Source organism: Mauremys mutica, chromosome 9 (assembly GCF_020497125.1).
Source record: "Mauremys mutica isolate MM-2020 ecotype Southern chromosome 9, ASM2049712v1, whole genome shotgun sequence".
NCBI lineage: Eukaryota > Metazoa > Chordata > Testudines > Geoemydidae > Mauremys > Mauremys mutica.
This window is the reverse complement of record NC_059080.1, coordinates 77,172,683-77,191,696: the sequence shown is the minus strand read 5'-3', so window position 1 is coordinate 77,191,696 and position 19,014 is coordinate 77,172,683. Positions and strand designations below refer to the sequence as shown.

The following is a 19,014-nucleotide window of genomic DNA, read 5'->3' as shown; positions in this document are numbered from 1 at the left end:
ACTGCATCATTCACTATAACAATGCAAAAATTAAGATTTAACATGCATTTATTCAGCTATATAACTGCTTAAAGAAATGTGTATAGATACAGTGCATCCGCTTGGTTAGCAAAAAGTACCAAATTTAGTGTAAAGGCTACATTAGTTGCAAATCAACATGCTTTAATGGTTGTACCCATCAATGAGAACAAATTTAAAACAAGGTTAAAACTGATTTAAATCAGTTTCCTGCTTGCTGATTTAAATTGTGATTAAAATCAGGGGGATTTAAAAAAAATCAAAAACACACAAACAATCCACCCTGAACAACAGGGTTTTATAACAGAAAGTGTCAGGCAACCTTAACTACAGGAATCCCAACATGAGACGCCTATAGTATATAAACTAACAAAAACACTTACATTACACACAATATTCTGTAATAGAAAACTTAATTCCCGATTCGCTCAACTCTTAAACTGGTTTCTACCTCTATCATTTAAGCACTATTTTATCCTATATATTGGGCCTAAGGCAAAATGAGTCAGCCTGACAGCATTTTGGATGAACAGTTTCAGGAGAATGAGAAGATGGTGTGTTCCCAAAGGATTAAACAGGCATAAAGTGAATCCACTTAGTCAAGCAACTATACCTGGTAATATTGACTATCAATCAAGTAGATGATGTGCTTCTTGGAGAAATCGCCAAGATTTCTCCGAGGTTATTTTAGTCACACACACTCTCAGTTCAAACTTGCATACACCATTTATATGAAAGTCACTCTCATATTGAAAAACACCGTCTATTTCACAGCAGAGTGCCTGTTCAGAGCTCTACAACTTCCCTCTCTCAGCAATTACATGCCAACCAATATATTTTAAAAGCATATAGGAAAAAATATGCTTAAAACATGCTTCAACCTGTCTGTCCTTATAATAAATATATAGATATTAATTCAGTCCTGCATAATTCAACAGTTTAATACTGAAACAGTTTGAAGAATGGGAAGTCTAAGCCTCTAATGGATTGAAAACCTTACTTGTCAAGACTCAAACTCAGAGGTCTATGTTTCTCCTACAACAGCTGAGAAGAGAGGGCTTCCAGGTATATTTGCTACATCACTTTAGGCTTCAGAAAAGTAATCAGCTGCCACAAGGTGAACTTTGAACCTGAATTCAGGTCTTGGCAGGAAAGTAGGCAGTCACATTCCATTATTATTAGTTAAAAGTTACAAACATAAATTCACATTTGTAAAACCTTCATAAATATTCTGTTAATGATTTAGGATTTTAAGGAGCAATAGTATATCCTGTTTCAGCTACAACTTCCACACCCAGTAGAACAGAGGATTGTACCACTGTGAAATATTAAAGTCAAATCATTAATGCTTTCTTGTGTTACTAAGTTCTATAGGCTGAAGCAATTAAGTAAGATGTAAAGAGAACGCATACAGCAGTGTGAGGAAGATAAATGCCCTTTGGTACCCATATTTGTTTTTTAAGTTTTGCATCTGTCATGAGACTATTAGGAGCGCACCTTCATGGTTGTATCAATGTATGGGTCCTCCTCACGAGCTGCTGCTGCACTGCATCGTACTGTGAAACACTGCAAGCTGTTACTAAGGCAGAGAAATGACAATATTGATTAAAAAGAGGATTTGGTTGCTTAGTTATTGCCAGAGTACACGTGTATTCAAAATTTTCCCTTGTGTGGATTGAGCCATAGAGAGGAAGCAGAAGCACTGTCATACAAGCAAACCTAGGAAGTTGCATTGAAAGGTGTGAAGAAGACTTACTTAGGGAGACGATGAAAAGCACAGAAGATCAGTGAACACAAGAATCAAAAGTTATAACATAGTACCTTGTAATAACATGTAGGAATTGTGGGGTAAGAACTGCCTGCTGAGATTTTTCCGAGTACTGATAGGTAGAAAGCAGCTCTACTAAGCTCCCAACGGTATAGAGATACCCAACATGCGGCAAGGAGAAAAAACAGAAGACACTCAGCAATTCTTTCTTGGCTGCAGTTTTTCCATTGACTGACATGGAACTTTCTGTACATAACAATAAAAGAAAGTGATTGCTAATATTTGATTTACCATGTACTTTACATTCCTATCTAGCGGGATTTGGAATGTTTACTCCACTCCAACTATATAAATGAAGTTTCTACTGTTGGTTATAGGTAGCCTAGCATCTTATGATAACATTAACAGTAATTTAAACAACCTTTATGAGCAATGCTCTTGTGCCATAAAATAGCAGCTTGCCACACAGAAAGATTAAGTTTAAGTCAATGTTTTATTAATACTCTACAGATTAAGTTCTGCATAAACTTTGTGAGAACAACATTAAAGAGAGTAAAAGCAGCAAAGAGTCCTGTGGCACCTTATAGACTAACAGACGTTTTGCAGCATGAGCTTTCGTGGGTGAATACCCACCTCGTCGGATGCAAGTAGTGGAAATTTCCAGGGGCAGGTATATATATGCAAGCAAGAAGCAAGCTAGAGATAACGAGGTTAGTTCAATCAGGGAGGATGAGGCCCTGTTCTAGCAGTAGAGGTGTGAAAACCAAGGGAGGAGAAACTGGTTCTGTAGTTGGCAAGCCATTCACAGTCTTTGTTTAATCCTGAGCTGATGGTGTCAAATTTGCAGATGAACTGAAGCTCAGCAGTTTCCCTTTGAAGTCTGGTCCTGAAGTTTTTTTGCTGCAGGATGGCCACCTTAAGATCTGCTATTGTGTGGCCAGAGAGGTTGAAGTGTTCTCCTACAGGTTTTTGTATATTGCCATTCCTAATATCTGATTTGTGTCCATTTATCCTTTTCCTTAGAGACTGTCCAGTTTGGCCGATGTACATAGCAGAGGGGCATTGCTGGCATATGATAGCATATATTACATTGGTGGACGTGCAGGTGAATGAACCGGTGATGGTGTGGCTGATCTGGTTAGGTCCTGTGATGGTGTCGCTGGTGTAGATATGTGGGCAGAGTTGGCATCGAGGTTTGTTGCATGGATTGGTTCCTGAGCTAGAGTTACTATGGTGCGGTGTGCAGTTACTGGTGAGAATGTGCTTCAGGTTGGCAGGTTGTCTGTGGGCGAGGACTGTCCTGCCACCCAAGGCCTGTGAAAGTGTGGGATCATTGTCCAGGATGGGTTGTAGATCCCTGATGATGCGTTGGAGGGGTTTTAGCTGGGGACTGTATGTGATGGCCAGTGGAGTCCTGTTGGTTTCTTTCTTGGGTTTTTCTTGCAGTAGGAGGCTTCTGGGTACACGTCTGGCTCTGCTGATCTGTTTCCTTATTTCCTCGTGCGGGTACTGTAGTTTTGAGAATGCTTAGTGGAGATTTTCTAGGTGTTGGTCTCTGTCTGAGGGGTTAGAGCAGATGTGGTTGTACCTCAGTGCTTGGCTGTAGACAATTGATCTTGTAGTGTGCCCGGGATGGAAGCTGGAGGCATGAAGGTAGGCATAGCGGTCGGTAGGTTTTCGGAATAGGGTGGTGTTAATGTGACCATCACTTATTTGCACCGTGGTGTCTAGAAAGTGGACCTCCCACGTAGATTGGTCCAGGCTGAGGTCGATGGTGGGGTGGAAGCTGTTGAAATCGTGGTGGAATTTTTCCAGAGTCTCCTTCCCATGGGTCCAGATGATGAAGATGTCATCAATGTAGCGTAGGTAGAGAAGGGGCGTGAGTGGATGGGAGCTGAGGAAGCGTTGTTCCAGGTCGGCCATAAAAATATTGGCATATTGTGGGGCCATGCGGGTGCCCATAGCGGTGCCACTGATCTGGAGATATATATTGTCATCAAATTTGAAAAATAGTTGTGTGTGAGGATAAAGGCACAGAGCTCAGCAACCAGTTGTGCTGTGGCATCATCAGGGATACTGTTCCTGACAGCTTGTATTCCATCAGTGTGTGGGATGTTTGTGTAGAGAGCCTCTACATCCATGGTGGCTAGGATGGTGTTTTCTGGGTCATCCGACGAAGTGGGTATTCACCCATGAAAGCTCATGCTGCAAAACGTCTGTTAGTCTATAAGGTGCCACAGGATTCTTTGCTGCTTTTACAGATCCAGACTAACACGGCTACCCCTCTGATTAAAGAGAGTGTGGGGCTCTAGCTTTGTTATTGGAAGCTCAGCACAAGTCATTGAAAAGGAGGAAGTCCTTTTTCCATGAAAGTGTGTAACTGCTAAAATAGAAAGTGTATAAGCAGGAGAACAGAAAGCACGTTTTCTCCTAGACCTTCTGTGGCAAAAAAAAAAAAAAAATCACGCAGTCTGTGCATATGCAGACATTTACCTGTCTGATACATAGGCAGTAGCTGAAGAGAGTGCAACTTGGCCTCTTCAACAGAGAAGACGAAAGATGACAGATCTGGAGTAAAACGTCTAGAGAAAAAACATAGGAAATCAATGAGAAACCACTACAAGACATTTAACTAAGACAAGTAAACAGCAATAACTGTAGAAAATATAGCTGTTGTTTTAAGACATCATTACTTATTAAAAAAAGACGGTCACTCACCTTTTTGTAATGGTTGTTCTTCGAGATGTGTTGCTCGTAACTATTCTAGTTAGGTTTGCGCGCGCTGTGTGCACGGCTGTCGGAAACTTTTCCCTAGCAGCTACCCATTGGGCCAGCTGTGGAGCCCCGTGGAGTAGTGTGTATGGCGCTCTATATATGACCCTGCTGAACCGACCCCCCTTCAGTTCCTTCTTGCCGGCTAGTCCAACAGAGGGGAAGGTGGGGAGGAATGGAATAGATATGAGCAACACACCTCAAAGAACAACAGTTACAAAAAGGTGAGTAACTGTCTTTTCTTCTTCGAGCGCTTGCTCATATCAATTCTAGTTAGGTGACTCCCAAGCCTTACCTCAGAGGTGGGGTTGGAGTCAAGGTGTTGAAGACTGAAGAATCGCCCTGCCGAAGGCCACATCATCACGAGACTGATGGACAATGGTGTAGTGCGATGTGAAGGTGTGCACCGAAGCCCATGTGGCAGCCCTCCAGATTTTCTGGAGAGGTACATGCGCTAAGAAGGCTGCAGAAGAGGTTTGCACTCTTGTGGAAGAACACTTGGCACGCGAGGCAGATGGCCCTGAGTTCTTTGATATTGATATGCAGGGGGTCAGTTCTTCTACTTGCCATAAACCCTGAGTTGTCAGGCTCCCAAGGTGTGCTCCCCAGCCCAACATGGATGCGTCCGTTACCAGGGTCAGAGTGGGTTGGGGAGGGTGAAACGGGACTCCGGTATCCACCATGTGGGGGTCCAGCCATCATCACAGGGAATCGAGGGTACGCCTTAGAATGGTGAGCACCATATCTAGACTGTCGCGGTCCAGGCGATACACAGACGCCAACCACGCCTGTAGAGGCCTGAGCCTCAACCTGGCATGTTGTACCACGTAAGTGGAGGACACCATGTGACACAGCAACTTGAGATACTGCATCGCTGTGGTAGTGGGAAAACTGCACAGACCAGCAATTGTGTGTGCAATGGCTAGACGTTGGGCCTCTGGTAGGAATGCTCTTGCTTGATTTGCATTCAGGACTACCCCAATAAACCCTATTGTTCGGGATGGGGTGAGAACAGACTTGTTGACGTTCAAAATTATGCCCAAGCGGTCGAATGTCTGTGTCCATTCGCATCTGAGAATCTACCTGCTGGCGAGATTGGCAGCGTATGAGCCAGTCGTCCAAGTACAGGTAGACATGTATGTGATGGTGGCAAAGAAAAGCTGCCACGACCACCATGCATTTGGTGAAGACGCGGGGGGCTGTGAACTGATCGTGGTCCTAAAGAAAGCGTCTGTGAGACGGGGTGATTGAAATGTGAAAGTAAGCATCCTTCATATCGAGGGCAGCATAACAGTCTCCCGGGTCCAGGGAGGGAATGATCATGCTCAGGGAGACCATCCGGAACTTCAGATTGACGATATATTTGTTGAGCTCCCTGAGGTCCAGATTAGAAACTCTTGCCTCTGAGCTCCTGAGGCACCTCCTCCGCGGCTCCTAGAGCGAGGGACTGTACCTCCTGAATAAGGAGTTGCTCTTGAGAGGGGTCCCTTAAGAGGGACGGGCAAGGGTTGTGGGAGGGCAGGGTGGAACAGAAGTGGATAGAATATCACGCCTCTACCATGCAGGGGACCCATCCATCTGATGTAATAAGGGACCATGCACGGTAGAAGCAGGATAGACGGTTCAGAAAGGGAGGAGAGCTGACCAGGTTGCAGACTGGTAATCACTCAAACCTCTGTTCTTACTAATAAACATATTCTTGTTTTATTACAAAACCATCTCAAGGATGTGTATTAAAGTGAATTGTGTCTTCAGCTAACCTAGCTACCTGGTGTGTACACTGTCTCTTTGGAGACAGCAAACTCAGTAATTTCTATGTCACAGTGACAGGGACTGTGACACTGCAGAGAGACGCCTCTGGGGGAACACGGGAACTGGGGTTCACTGTATGTTACCTGCACAGCAGATAGACTGATCGAGTCTTGAAAGGCAGACAAGCTGGTATGTCAGGGAGCTGACACACAGCTTAGCAGCAGCAAAGCTCTAACCTGCTGAGGCAGACGGGTAGCACAGTGGCTTACAGTTCTGAGTATCTTCAGCAGAACACCTCAGTTTGGTAATGATTCCAAGGAGAAGCCCTGGGGTCATTACTCTGACAGAAAAGTGGAATGGAAGAGAAGCCTGAAGGGGAAGATGATGTCGTGTTGATAACTGGTGTCAGATGGGATACTGTCCATTTGGGATGTTGATATCCAAGGAGGGAGTACACTTTAAAGCAGGGGTTCTCCAACTGGGGGTCGGGACTCTCAGGGGGTCACGAGGTTATTACATGGGGGGGTTGCAAGCTGTCAACCTCAACCCCAAACCCTGCTTTGCTTCCAACATTTATAATGGTGTTAAATATATAAAAAAGTGTTTTTAATTTATGGGGAGGAGGTGTCGCACTCAGAGACTTGCTATGTGAAAGGGGTCACCAGTACAAAAGTTTGAGAACCACTGCTTTAAAGTGACCTGGATGGAGGGCTATTTTGAGAAAAGAGACCACTCCAGGGCCTTAGCAGCTGTCAGCAGGGGGGACACAGTGATGGCAAGTGTATGGCACGCACCGATTCCACTGCTATATGCACAGCGGCCTCAAGAGACCTCTAAACAGGATCCTTTCTATCTGTTTGTTTACAGCAAAACCTCTGGGTACCAGAGATGGGAAATAAGTAAACGAGACAGACATAGCAATGGATTTTCACTCTGTTCTAACTAGACCAGTCCCGTTTTCTTTATTCATCTGAACTACAGCCAGTACTTTCCATCTCAGATTCTAGTCTTTTCTCCCCCCCCCACCCCCACCCCCATATAGCTTCCCAATCATTTTCTTCAACGTCTTACTTTGGAATTTACTGTTGAGCAGGAACTCTTGTCATAATTCAGCTTGCCCAACCATTTGAATGGCTTTGATGGCTAATATTTCATTTTATTAGCTCTTTTACTTAGTGCTTTTCATCCCATGAGTTCAGAACATTCTGCAGGGTTAATTGTCTCTTTTTCTGGCTGGAAACGGAGGGACTGAATGTCAGCGGGACTGAGCACGTACAAATCCAGCTGAAGTTGATGAAAGCTGAAGATAGTCCACACCTTTGAAAGTCAGGACCCAAGTGTCTTGAATGAGGTCACACAGCAAGTCAACAGCAGAAACTAGTGCCCTGTTGATTGGAATATGCAGCCTCAACCAATAAAGGGCCAAAACCAGAGTAAGGCTCCAACACTGTGGACAAAATGCAATTCTAGGATCAGTGAGACAGTGCAGAGCCATGCAGGGAGGGACTCAGTATCCTTCTCCATAACACAAGAGAAGCTGCTGCGGAAGCGCTCTCTGTACATTTCCCACAGAGACGGGACAGGAAGTAGGGATGTTTGAAACACGGCCAGAAGATTTATATACACAGTAATTCCATTGGGTCACCTTCCCTGCAGAAACTGACTATAGGCTAGCTAGGTGAATTTGAAAGCCCCGAGGAACGGAACAGGGATGGGTTTGAGGATACCTTCCCTCAGTGTTTCAGAGCAATTTTCTTAAACCTAAACCCATTTACTCAGGGTTTGCTCAATTTATAAGGATTCTGCCCTACAGGAAGTGAAATATGGCTTATTTCATGCCCCCCAAAGGCAAAATATCAACACGGTATAGGCACACACATGCCATATAGTGTCAGGTGCAATTTTTATTACCTGTATAGGAGGTACCGCACTTGGAAATATTCTGTGTCTTCCTTAGCTAACCCTGTTGATTCCAGTGTTACCAGTATTCCGCATAGTCTGCTTTCCTCCCCACGTAGTTCCATAGGCTTCTGACAGATGACAAAGTCATCCGATTCAAGCTGGGAAGAAAAGGCTGAAGGAACTTCATCTTTTACACCTTAAACAAAATATTGTATCAGTTTTCCAAACCAGTACCATGCAAATCTTAACAACAGAAGAATAAAATGAGAGAGTGTTCAGTTAAATACTTCAAGGGAAAAGATGTAATTTGTATCTACCTCAAACTGTAGGGATTTGGTTTTGGTAATAAAACGGTTGGTTCTTTTCAATCTTTAAAATGTTAGAGAAGATAAAAGTACAGGGTAATGACGGAGAACAACTATATTTCCCCAATATAGAGAAAGTGCAGTGTGATTTTTGGAGAAAGTAGCAGATTTTTTATATAAACATTGTGTGGAAATTCAGAAGTGTGTCTGCCCTAACAGAAGCAACACTTAGCTGAGAGAAGCAGCTAGAATAGAGTGCTGAATGTGGTCTTAGCATGGCTAGGCAGCAGTTCTGCAGAAAAGGACCTAAAGATTACAGTGGACAAGAAGCTGGATATGAGTCAGCAGTGTGCCCTTGTTGCCAAGAAGCCCAACGGCATATTGGCCTGTATTAGTAGGAGCATTGCCAGCAGATCGAGGGAAGTAATTATTCCCCTCTAGTCAACACTGGTGAGGCCACACCTGGAGTACTGCATCCAGTTTTGGTCCCCCCCACTACAGAAGGGATGTGGACAAATTGCCCTCCGCTGGACTCTCTCCAATGAAAATGATTAGGGTCTGGGGCACATGACTTACGAGGAGAGGCAGAGGGAACTGGGCTTGTTTAGTCTGCAGAAGAGAGGAGTGAGAGGGAATTTGATAGCAGTCTTCAACTACCTGAAGGGGCGTTCCAAAGAGGATGGAGCTAGTGGTGGCAGATGACAGAACTAGAAGCAATGGTCTCAAGTTGCAGTGGGGAAGGTCTAGGTTGGATATTCGGAAACACTATTTCACTAGGAGGGTGGTGAAGCACTGGAATGGGTTACCTAGGGAGGTGGTGGAATCGCCATCCTTAGAGGTTTTTAAGACCCAGCTTGACAAAGTCTTGGCTGGGATGATTTAGTTGGTGTTGGTCCTGCTTTAAGCAGGGGATTGCACTAAATGACCTCCTGAGGTCTCTTCCAACCCTAATATTCTATGATTCTATTATCGCTTTTGCTCAAGCAAGTAGTGCCCAAAAGCACCTAGAAAGAGGTCTGAAATTGCCAATTAATTGCAAGTAACAGAAGAACAACTACAGGCATCCATCCCGTCATCTGAGGAAGTTCAGACCCATCCTTGAAAGCTATGAGAAATTTAAATGGGAAACCTGTCAACTTGCCTTTTTGCCCCCCACACTACTGATTTAATTTTTAAAAATTCTAGTTTCCGATAGACCACCTTTTATACAATACAGACTGAATTATTTGTATTTTAAATTCCTTTTAAAATAAAATATTTTAGGGCACCCTGTTGATGTTTATAGGGTCTTTTCAGCAACTGACTAGACAGGAAAGCATTGAAGCTGACTATACACAAAGTGCTAACAAATATGCAAATATTGGCTCAATCTTTTGCTTTTGCTTGATCCTGCAAGCATATATGCAAAGTGCATACCTTTATGCATGTGAGTAGTCTCAATGAAGAACAGCTAAACGTGCTCATTTGCAGGACTGGGGAATAATCATTTTGGTGTTCCGTGTAAATACAGAAGGTACAAAATTTTCAGACAAATGCAATATTAAGCTGATGGTGTCCCTCTAAGACGTTCTGAAAAAGTTTTTTGAGCAACCAACTTCCTTGAGCACACTTTGAAATCAATACAAGTCAATCTTCAGATTTATGAAAAGGAAAATTAAATTCCATATTTACCTTCATCTACAAGCTTTTCTGGTGCTCTGACTTTATCTGTATATAGTTCAGTATTATCTGCACTTTTATGAATGGGTTCCAGCTTCAGGATTAAAACATCCAACTCTGTTGTTAGAGCTATGTACCCGGCACAAAATGCTACTTCTCTAGGGGTGACGTTATCAATGTGCAAAATTAAAGAGAGTTTAAAATCCAATACAGTCAGATCCTGATTTATGACAAGATATTTCAAGCAGAACATGACCAGTTTATTTTTGCAGCCAACAAGAAGATCTCCATTTACAGGACAACACGAAATGCACAATGGTGGGTCTGAAAGAGGCATTTCCACAATTGACATCTGAACTTTAGAAGATTCACTGTATGACTCTTCCATCTTGTGACCCACCATCCGGACACAAACGCGAGTGTTCCCTGTTGACATGCATCTCCAGTTCATATAAGCTCGTAGGAACGTGGCCTTGTTTTTCTCCTCAATTGTCACCAAGTAATCTCCTGAAAAAAGACCAACAATACTGTGGTAACACTAACTCATAGAGACAAAATTTATGCTGTTTGCATCCTATTGCTACTAAATCCAATGCACTTTGACTGAGAGAGTTATGGAATTAAGCAAGTTCGTAAAATCTGTCTGAAATCTCATTCTTGTTACCAGAAAATTTTCTTTAATAAAAAGGGTTAAAACTATAAAGCACAGTTAATCTTATAAACTCCTACATCATCATACAAGCAATGTAGTGATAAAGGATTCCCACCCCAATGAAATACAATTTGTTTGCCAGAGTTCTGTGCTATTATCAGCAGTACTTAATAATAAATTACAATACTTTAAATGTGAATTATCTAGGCCAGCATGCACTTGAGAAGTTTATGTAGATCTGGAGTATACTTTAGAGAGAGTGTACTAGTACATACATTCTAAAATTTTTTAAAATTACCATTGAATCTAGACCTCAGTAGGTGCACAAGGAATGTAAGATCAAGTGCTTTTATTCCCTAATCCTAGAATTACTTTTTCTCGCTAACCAGAGGAGACCTCTTCTGAAACAGAAGTCAAGACTATAACAAAATATACTCCAAGAACAGTGTAATCAACACCTCCGTCCTTTTCCAGGCAGATCATTTTACCACTCTGTAGTTCAATCTTTAGTTTTAATCACAGGAAAAAAACTCAGCTAGGAGGAAAGAGTTCAGTCTGAAGGGGGGGGGGGGAGGGGGAAATGTCCTCTTACTAAAAATAAATTCAGCAGAATATGCAAAAGTAGCATATACTCTTAAAAAAAAAGTCCCCTGTTTAGGTTCACACTTAACAGACAATAGGTTTACCCTGAAAACACATATTTATAACGCTCAAGGTGTTGATGGCAGCGGTGTATGTTTTAGACTGAATGGTGAACTGCAAGTTGTTTTCCAAGAAGTCAAAAACTTGTTTGAAATATTCCAAAAGGGGAACAAACAGAAGAAACAACGCCTGAAAAAGAGCTCCGTGTAACTGGAAAGCTTGTTTCTCTCACCAACGGCAGTTGGTCCAATAAAAGATACTCGGTACCTCACACTCCTTGTCTCAAAAGAACCAAATCACTTTCAGTGGCACAGAGCTGAGGTACTTCCCTATCGGCCCCACCAGGTTGCCACTGGCCTAGCCGTTTCCAGCACCACCCTGAGTTTTGCAATAACAGGACCCAGAACCTGTGACAATATCGCTTTGGGCACATCACCTTGTGCCCCCGGCGCAGAGTCACCCCACCCTCCCGCCGCGTCCCCACAGGGCGACAGCCGGACACGATGGCTCCGTGGAGACACCGGAGTTTGGCCCACGGAGGAGCTGGTACCGCCCCAGTCCCGGTCGCGGCTCTTACCCGCCTCGCTGTACGCCATGTGCAGCACCCGGCCCAGCGTGTTGAAACAGCCGAGCGGCTCGCAGAGCTCCTGGTCGCCCACGGCAAACGCCTCTACCTTGCAGCCGGCCGCCGCGCAGGCCACCAGCAGCGCGTCCCGGCCGCAGCAGAACAGCGCCGGCTCCTGCTTGCTGGGCACCACCTGCTGCGAGCCGAACGGGTGCAGGTTGTAGAGCTGCACCATGGCGCCCTCCTGAGCGGGGCACCGGAACCAACCCGCATTCCACGGCCCAGGGCAGGCTGCAGCCCGGGGACCCCCAGCCACCGCCTCGGAGAGCAGGGGAGACTGCCCCTTCCGCAGCATGCACCGCCCCGTCCCGGTCAGGTGGGGAGCGGCGTCAGCACCGACCGGTGCTTCCCAAGGGGGCAGCGGCTGCGTTGGAGGCCAAATGAGCGCCGGCCTTGGGAGGGTGTATATGTGCGTCCCGGGGTGCTCAGCTAGGGGGTGCACACTTTTGTGGGTGTATTAGTTACGCGTGCGTGTGTGTTAGCAAGGCATGTCCGTGTGAGCGTGCGCGCACAACTGTTAGTGCACGCATCGTGCGTGGATCTACATCAGCGTGTGCTAGTGTGCATATCAGTGCCCGCACTTGTGTCAACGTGCATGTCAGTGTTTGCATATCTGTGTGCGCACCAGTGTGCTTGCACAGCTATTAGTGTCCGCATTTGTGTGGGTGTTATAGTGTGCATATCATAGCAATGGGTGTATATCTCTGAGTTAGCATGTCTGTCTGTGTGTACTTAGTGTCTTGACAGGTACACATCTATCTGACACCTTGCTGAGGCAGACTTACACATACTTCTGAGTGATAGGCCAAACACAAAAGGACTTTTGATATGTCTGAGGCAGTGTTGGGACAGACTTGCACCAGAGTTGGAAATTGTGTTTTTGGAGCAGAGATGTTGCTGCTGAATGAAGGTGTGGAGACACAGGTCTTTAGCTGGAGTTCAGAAAGTAGAATCACATGTGTGAAACTTGCTGTTTCTTTTATCTTTACTGAAAGGCAAAAATACTTGTGAATAAAATAGAGTAGAAAAGTATTCTGTATCTGCTCATTGTTTTTCCTATGATGAATTTAACACTCCAAAAGTCCAACTTTTCTTTAGCGACTCAGTGGTCTGGACAATGAGGAGCATAGATGAGAATTTTAGCACTTAAAAGCAAAGAAATGGCAAGTTTTTCAGTGCAGTCATTCTTTTCTTTGTTAGGCATGTTCTATCTCTGGTGTACTCAGCAAATAAATATTTACAAGTACCTCTAAAATACATATAATTTACCATTGGATGGCTTTATAATTGCTTTACTGACACCTACAGAACCTAAAACATCATATGTACATAGTATGTTTTCTCTCCTCTGGCTTTTAAAGCTTTTCCTTTTGTGCCAGATATCTGGTTATAGAAACAAAAGATTAGATTTTCTCCAACGCTTCAGGCATACAGAATCAGTTACAACCAAGATAGTCACTAGGATCTTCAGCTGAGAGTCATATGATTATATATCTTTGCATTCCCTATACATCAACATGAATTGCACTTGCTCTCACATGACATTTCAAAAGTTTTCTCTAATCCCTTAATGGGATATGATCTGAAAAGCCTATTGGAACTGAATGAAGCCCCTTCACAAAGGAAACTTCAGTATAATGAAAAGATCCTGAGTTTAATTTGTCTAATGATGTATTTCCAGCCACTTTAAAAAAGAAAACAGTTAAAGGAGGCAAGGATAAATATTAGGGTTGTCAAACGATTGAAAAAACCCTCAGTCCAGAGATTAAAAAATAGTCGCTATTAATAGCAGTTTTAATCATACTCTTAATAATAGAATGCCAAATTAAATTCAGCATGGAAGCATGTCCTCTGGAATGATGGTCAAAGCATGAAGGAGTATACGAACGGTTAGGGTATCTGGTACGTAAATACCTTGCAATGCCAGCTACAACAGTTCCATGTGAATGCCTGTTCTCACTTTCAGATGACATTGTAAATAAGCGAGCTGCATTATCTCCTGTAAATGTAAACAAACTTGTTTGTCTTAGTGATTGGCTGAACAAGAAGTAGGACTGACTGAACTTGTAGGCTCTAAAGTTTTATATTGTTTTGTTTTTGAATGCAAAATCATATCAATAGGGACATCTGCTGGTCAGAAAGCAGTACTCTTAAGAACATTTCCATTGCACACTTTTGTCCTTTTTTTTACCTTTTGAAAGTTGTAATTTTTATTTGAGTAGTTCACTGGTAAATAATTTAGTAATGGCTAATTTAGTTAATAAATGTAACTTCTAGGGCTGTAAATTAATCACAGTTAACTCACACGATTAACTCAAAATTAATTGCGATTAAAAAAATTAATCACGATTAATCACAGTTTTAATCACACTGTTAAACAATAGAATACCAATTAAAATCTATTAAATATTTTGGATTTTTTCTACATTTTCATATATATAGTATTCAGTGTTGTAACTGAAATCAAAGTATATATTATTTTGGATTACAAATATTTGCACTGTAAAAATGATAAAAGAAATAGTATTTTTCAATTCACCTCATACAAGTACTGTATTGCAATCTCTTTTTTGTGAAAGTGCAACTTACAAATGTAGTTTTTTTTGTTACATAACTGCACTCAAAAACAAAACAATGCAAAACTTTAGAGCCTACAAGTCCACTCAGTCCTACTTCTTGTTCAGCCAACTGCTAAAACAAACAAGTTTGTTTATATTTACAGGAGATAATGCTGCCCTCTTCTTATTTACAATATCACCAGAAAATGAGGAAAGTATTTGCACGGGGTCCTTCACTCGCTCCAGGGGCCCCAGAAAGCTCTCGTGGGGCCCGGGACCCCGGAGCGTCTTCCGCTCTGGGTCTTCAGCTGGCCCCCGCCGCCGCCAAAGACCCCAGGCTCCTTGAATCCTCTGGGCGGCCCTGGACAAAATGCAAAGAAGGTGCCAGTGTGAGATTTCTAAAGATAGCTATAGCACTCGACCCAAGGTTTAAGAATCTGAAGTGCCTTCCAAAATCTAAGAGGGACGAGGTGTGGAGCATGCTTTCAGAAGTCTTAAAAGAGCAAAACTCTGATGCAGAAACTACAGAACCCGAACTACCAAAAAAGAAAAATCAACCTTCTGCTGGTGGCATCTGACTCAGATAATGAAAATGAACATGCATCAGCCTGCACTGCTTTGGATTGTTATCAAGCAGAACCCATCATCAGCATGCACACATGTCCCCTGGAATGGTGGTTGAAGCATGAAGGGACATATGAATCTTTAATGTAGGGGTGGCCAACCTGTGGCTCTGGAGCCACATGCAGCTCTTCAGAAGTTAATATGTGGCTCCTTGTATAGGCACCGACTCCAGGGGTGGAGCTACAGGCGCCAACTTTCCAATGTGCCAGGGGGTGCTCACTGCTCAAACCCTGGCTCTGCCACAGGCCCTGCCCCTACTCCACCCCTTCCCTGAGCCTGCCATGCCCTCGCTCCTCCCCCCTCCCCCAGAGCCTCCTGCATGCCACAGAACAGCTGATCGGGAGGTGCAGGGAGGGAGGAGGAGGTGCTGATCGGCAGGGCTGCCAGTGGGCAGGAGGCGCTGGGAGCGGGGGAGCTGATAGGGGACTGCTGACATATTACTGTGGCTCTTTGGCAATGTACATTGGTAAATTCTGGCTCCTTAGGCTCAGGTTCCTCCATTAATGCATCTGGCACATAAATATCTTCAAATGCTGACTACAACAATGTCATGTGAACACCTGCTCTCACTTTCAGATGACATTGTAAACAAGAAGCATGCAACATTATCTCCTGCAAACAAACTTGTTTGTCTGAGCAATTGGCTGAACAAGAAGTAGGACTGAGTGGACTTGTAAGCTCTAAAGTTTTACATTGTTTTATTTTTGAATGCAGGTGTTTTGTACATAATTCTACATTTGTAAATTCAACTTTCATGATAAAGAGATTTTACTACAGTATATGTATTAGGTGAATTGAAAAATACAATTTCTTTTGGTTTTTTACAGGGCAAATACTTGTAATAAAAAATAAATATAAGTGAGCACTGTATACTTTGTATTCAATATATTTGAAATGTAGAAATCATCAAAAATATTTAAATAAATGGTATTCTATTGTTTAACAGTGCAGTTAATCACAATTAATTTTTTAATCGCTTGAGAGGCCTAGTAAAATCATCTACAGTAACTGCAGACAAGTAAAATGAAATACTTATTTATTTGCATACAATACTATTCAGTGGTCTTTTAATCAACTATGTACATTTCTGATTCTTCTGTGAATTCCCATTACACAAGAAAAATGGGGTTTCTAAAATCCCTATCTTGCAAATTATGCCAATTTGTGCAGATCAGGGGCATGTGGGGTGGATCAGAGGATGTAATGCTCAGAAATGTGCAGACAATGCCTGTTCATCTCAATGGAGTGCCACTGTAGTTCTGATCACAGAACACCTATAGAGGCCTTTCCCAGGCTTTTGGGGAACCAACACTACGGTACAGTAACTCCTCACTTAACATTGTACTTATGTTCCTGAAAAATGCAACTTTACGTGAAACGATGTTAAGCAAATCCAATTTCCCCATAAGAATGAATGTAAGGGGGGGGGTTAGGTTCCAGGGAATTTATTTATTTATTTGCCATACAGTACAGTACTATTGTTGAGAGGTGCCCCTGCCTTATCCCACACAGGCACAGCCCACTGGCACTAGAGACAATGAGGCAGGCAAGGAGGCTGAAGGTGCTGTAAGCTAGGACACATGTTGCGCAGCAGCAGCAGCTTCCCCTACTCTGCCCGCAGCAATCAGCTGGCTTGTAGCATTCAGGAGGAAGGAGGGAGGAGCAAGGACACAGTGCGCAGGCTCCCCCTCCCTCCTGAATGCCACAAGCCAGATGATCGCTGTGGGCAGGAGGGGGAAGGCACTGATCCGTAGGGTTTGCCAGCGAGGGGGGGGAGGCACTGGGGTGTGTGTGTGTGTAGGGGAGCTGATAGGAAGGCTGCCAGCTGTGGACAAAGCAGGCAGCCAAACAACATTATAGTGAAGCATTGCACAACATTGAATGGAGCATTTTCTGTAACTGAGCAGGGATGTAAACATTAAGCGAGAGGACATTAAGTGGGGAGTTACTGTAGTTTATTACACAGGAGAGGGTTTATAATGGCATTGGAGTTCCAAAGTCTTTCTACTCTGGGAAGGCAAGTACTGAGATTCTTCCTGTCCCCAGCGAGTGCAAGTGAGGGAAGGCCTCTTGCATCCTCTTTCCCAATGCACATCTATGCAGCTCGTCACAATCCAGCCCATAATGTTCTATATGTAACCAAAGTAACAAACACCTACTCAAGCAGCGAAGAGTCCTGTGGCACCTTATAGACTAACAGACGTTTTGGAGCATGAGCTTTCGTGGGTGAATACCCACTTCGTCAGATGCAAGCACCTACTCATGTTCTTACCATTGGGTTCATGCATAACAGGACAATGTTCCATACTTGTATCCCTGAACATATTACCCACTAAATATCTAGCTATGTAATTACGGTGTTTATATCCACAAATAGAATTGAACTTCTATAATTTGAGCCTTGGGAGGAATATGTGAGAAGTGGCTCCACGTACACATTTCTGTGCACACATACTGATTTATTTTTAGAATACTCCTTTGGAGACAAACTGTATTGATAACTTCTGGCTTTGAATGATTCCCTCCCATTTCCAACATCAGGTGCAGGGTTCAGTGAGTTAGGAGGATTTAAAAGGAAAGATGGACAAATGTACCATGGCTGAAGGAAGATGGTCTGATCATAAGCCACCAGTCTATGTTTGCTTAAGGAAGGCCATCTCCCATTTATTTGAAACAGTAAGAATCCTATGCCACCTCAGGCCAGAGAGAGATTCTGCCTTATTTTTCCCCATACTCAACTTCCACGTTTTTAATATCTAAGCCTTTAACTTGCACAATAGCTCAGTTCTTAGCCCCAGCAGGTATTGTGCCTCAGGGCGACATACTGCCTTCTGTAAAAGCAGCAAAGAATCCTGTGGCACCTTATAGACTAACAGACGTTTTGCAGCATGAGCTTTCGTGGGTGAATACTGCCTTCTGGAGTTCCCAGATATTAGGTTCAAGGGGAATGAACCTTAAACAAACAAACAAAAAATCTTTGACAGGAAGTGGGACAGTACACTCCTCCCTGTTCCCTTGGAATAATCTGCATTCCAAGGGACACCAGCAGAGACTGCATCTACAGCTGGCTTCTGCTCGAGAATGAGGGAGCTGGGGGCAAAAGTTCTTGCAATGCACACTCATGGATGGGCCACCACAGTCTGGCCCACACTCTTCTCTTTTTATGACATTTCCATGTCTTCTTCTGTCAAGATATTTGATGCTTGTGAACGATGAGTAAACTGATTCACACAAAGCTAGGGACATCTTGAACTCTTGTCCCAACCTGAACCAAGGCAGCATACGGAAATGATAGTAGTGGTGATCCACAATATGGCCACTGCCGCCCCTCCCCTCCCCTCCTTTCTACATGAAACAGGGCCTCTTCACTGTAAAAAAATATATATAATAAAAAATATATATTTATATCTCTACTCCACCCCCCTCAGATGTTTGAAATGTGATCGCCCGGGCCTGCAGGTCTAGTAGTCACTCTGCTGGGTATCCGCTGTTGCTAAATTGCATCTTTTGAGATTTGTAAATGCACAGCATTTTATTTCAGAAGCAGCAAAGGTCATGCTAAACCACCATTTCGATGTACCTTCTAGGTTATTTACATTTTGGTTGGCACAAAACCCCATGTTGTCATCAGGCTATATCCTTTTCTTGTTGCTTAACAAGTACTTCCGAAGTATTTTTTATTTCTTAATTGTTTATCCTAAAAATACTCCTGCTTTGTAATTTTTTTTGGTAAATAA

General features: G+C 43.3%; 1 protein-coding gene across 1 annotated transcript in view; it reads right to left on the bottom strand.

Annotated features, from left to right (window-relative positions):
• The window catches only part of HPS3 (HPS3 biogenesis of lysosomal organelles complex 2 subunit 1), a 33,278-nt gene extending 20,724 nt beyond the window's left edge, over positions 1–12,554 (bottom strand). Inside the window, exons 1-6 of the mRNA XM_045031209.1 lie at positions 12,048–12,554; positions 10,189–10,683; positions 8,222–8,408; positions 4,280–4,368; positions 1,840–2,032; positions 1,516–1,597 (exon numbers count right to left, since the gene is read on the bottom strand). Of these exons, the coding sequence (XP_044887144.1) occupies positions 1,516–1,597; positions 1,840–2,032; positions 4,280–4,368; positions 8,222–8,408; positions 10,189–10,683; positions 12,048–12,390 (1,389 nt within the window). The 5' untranslated portion in view covers positions 12,391–12,554. The remainder of the gene's footprint in view (positions 1–1,515; positions 1,598–1,839; positions 2,033–4,279; positions 4,369–8,221; positions 8,409–10,188; positions 10,684–12,047) is intronic.
• Positions 12,555–19,014: the final 6,460 nt, after the last annotated feature.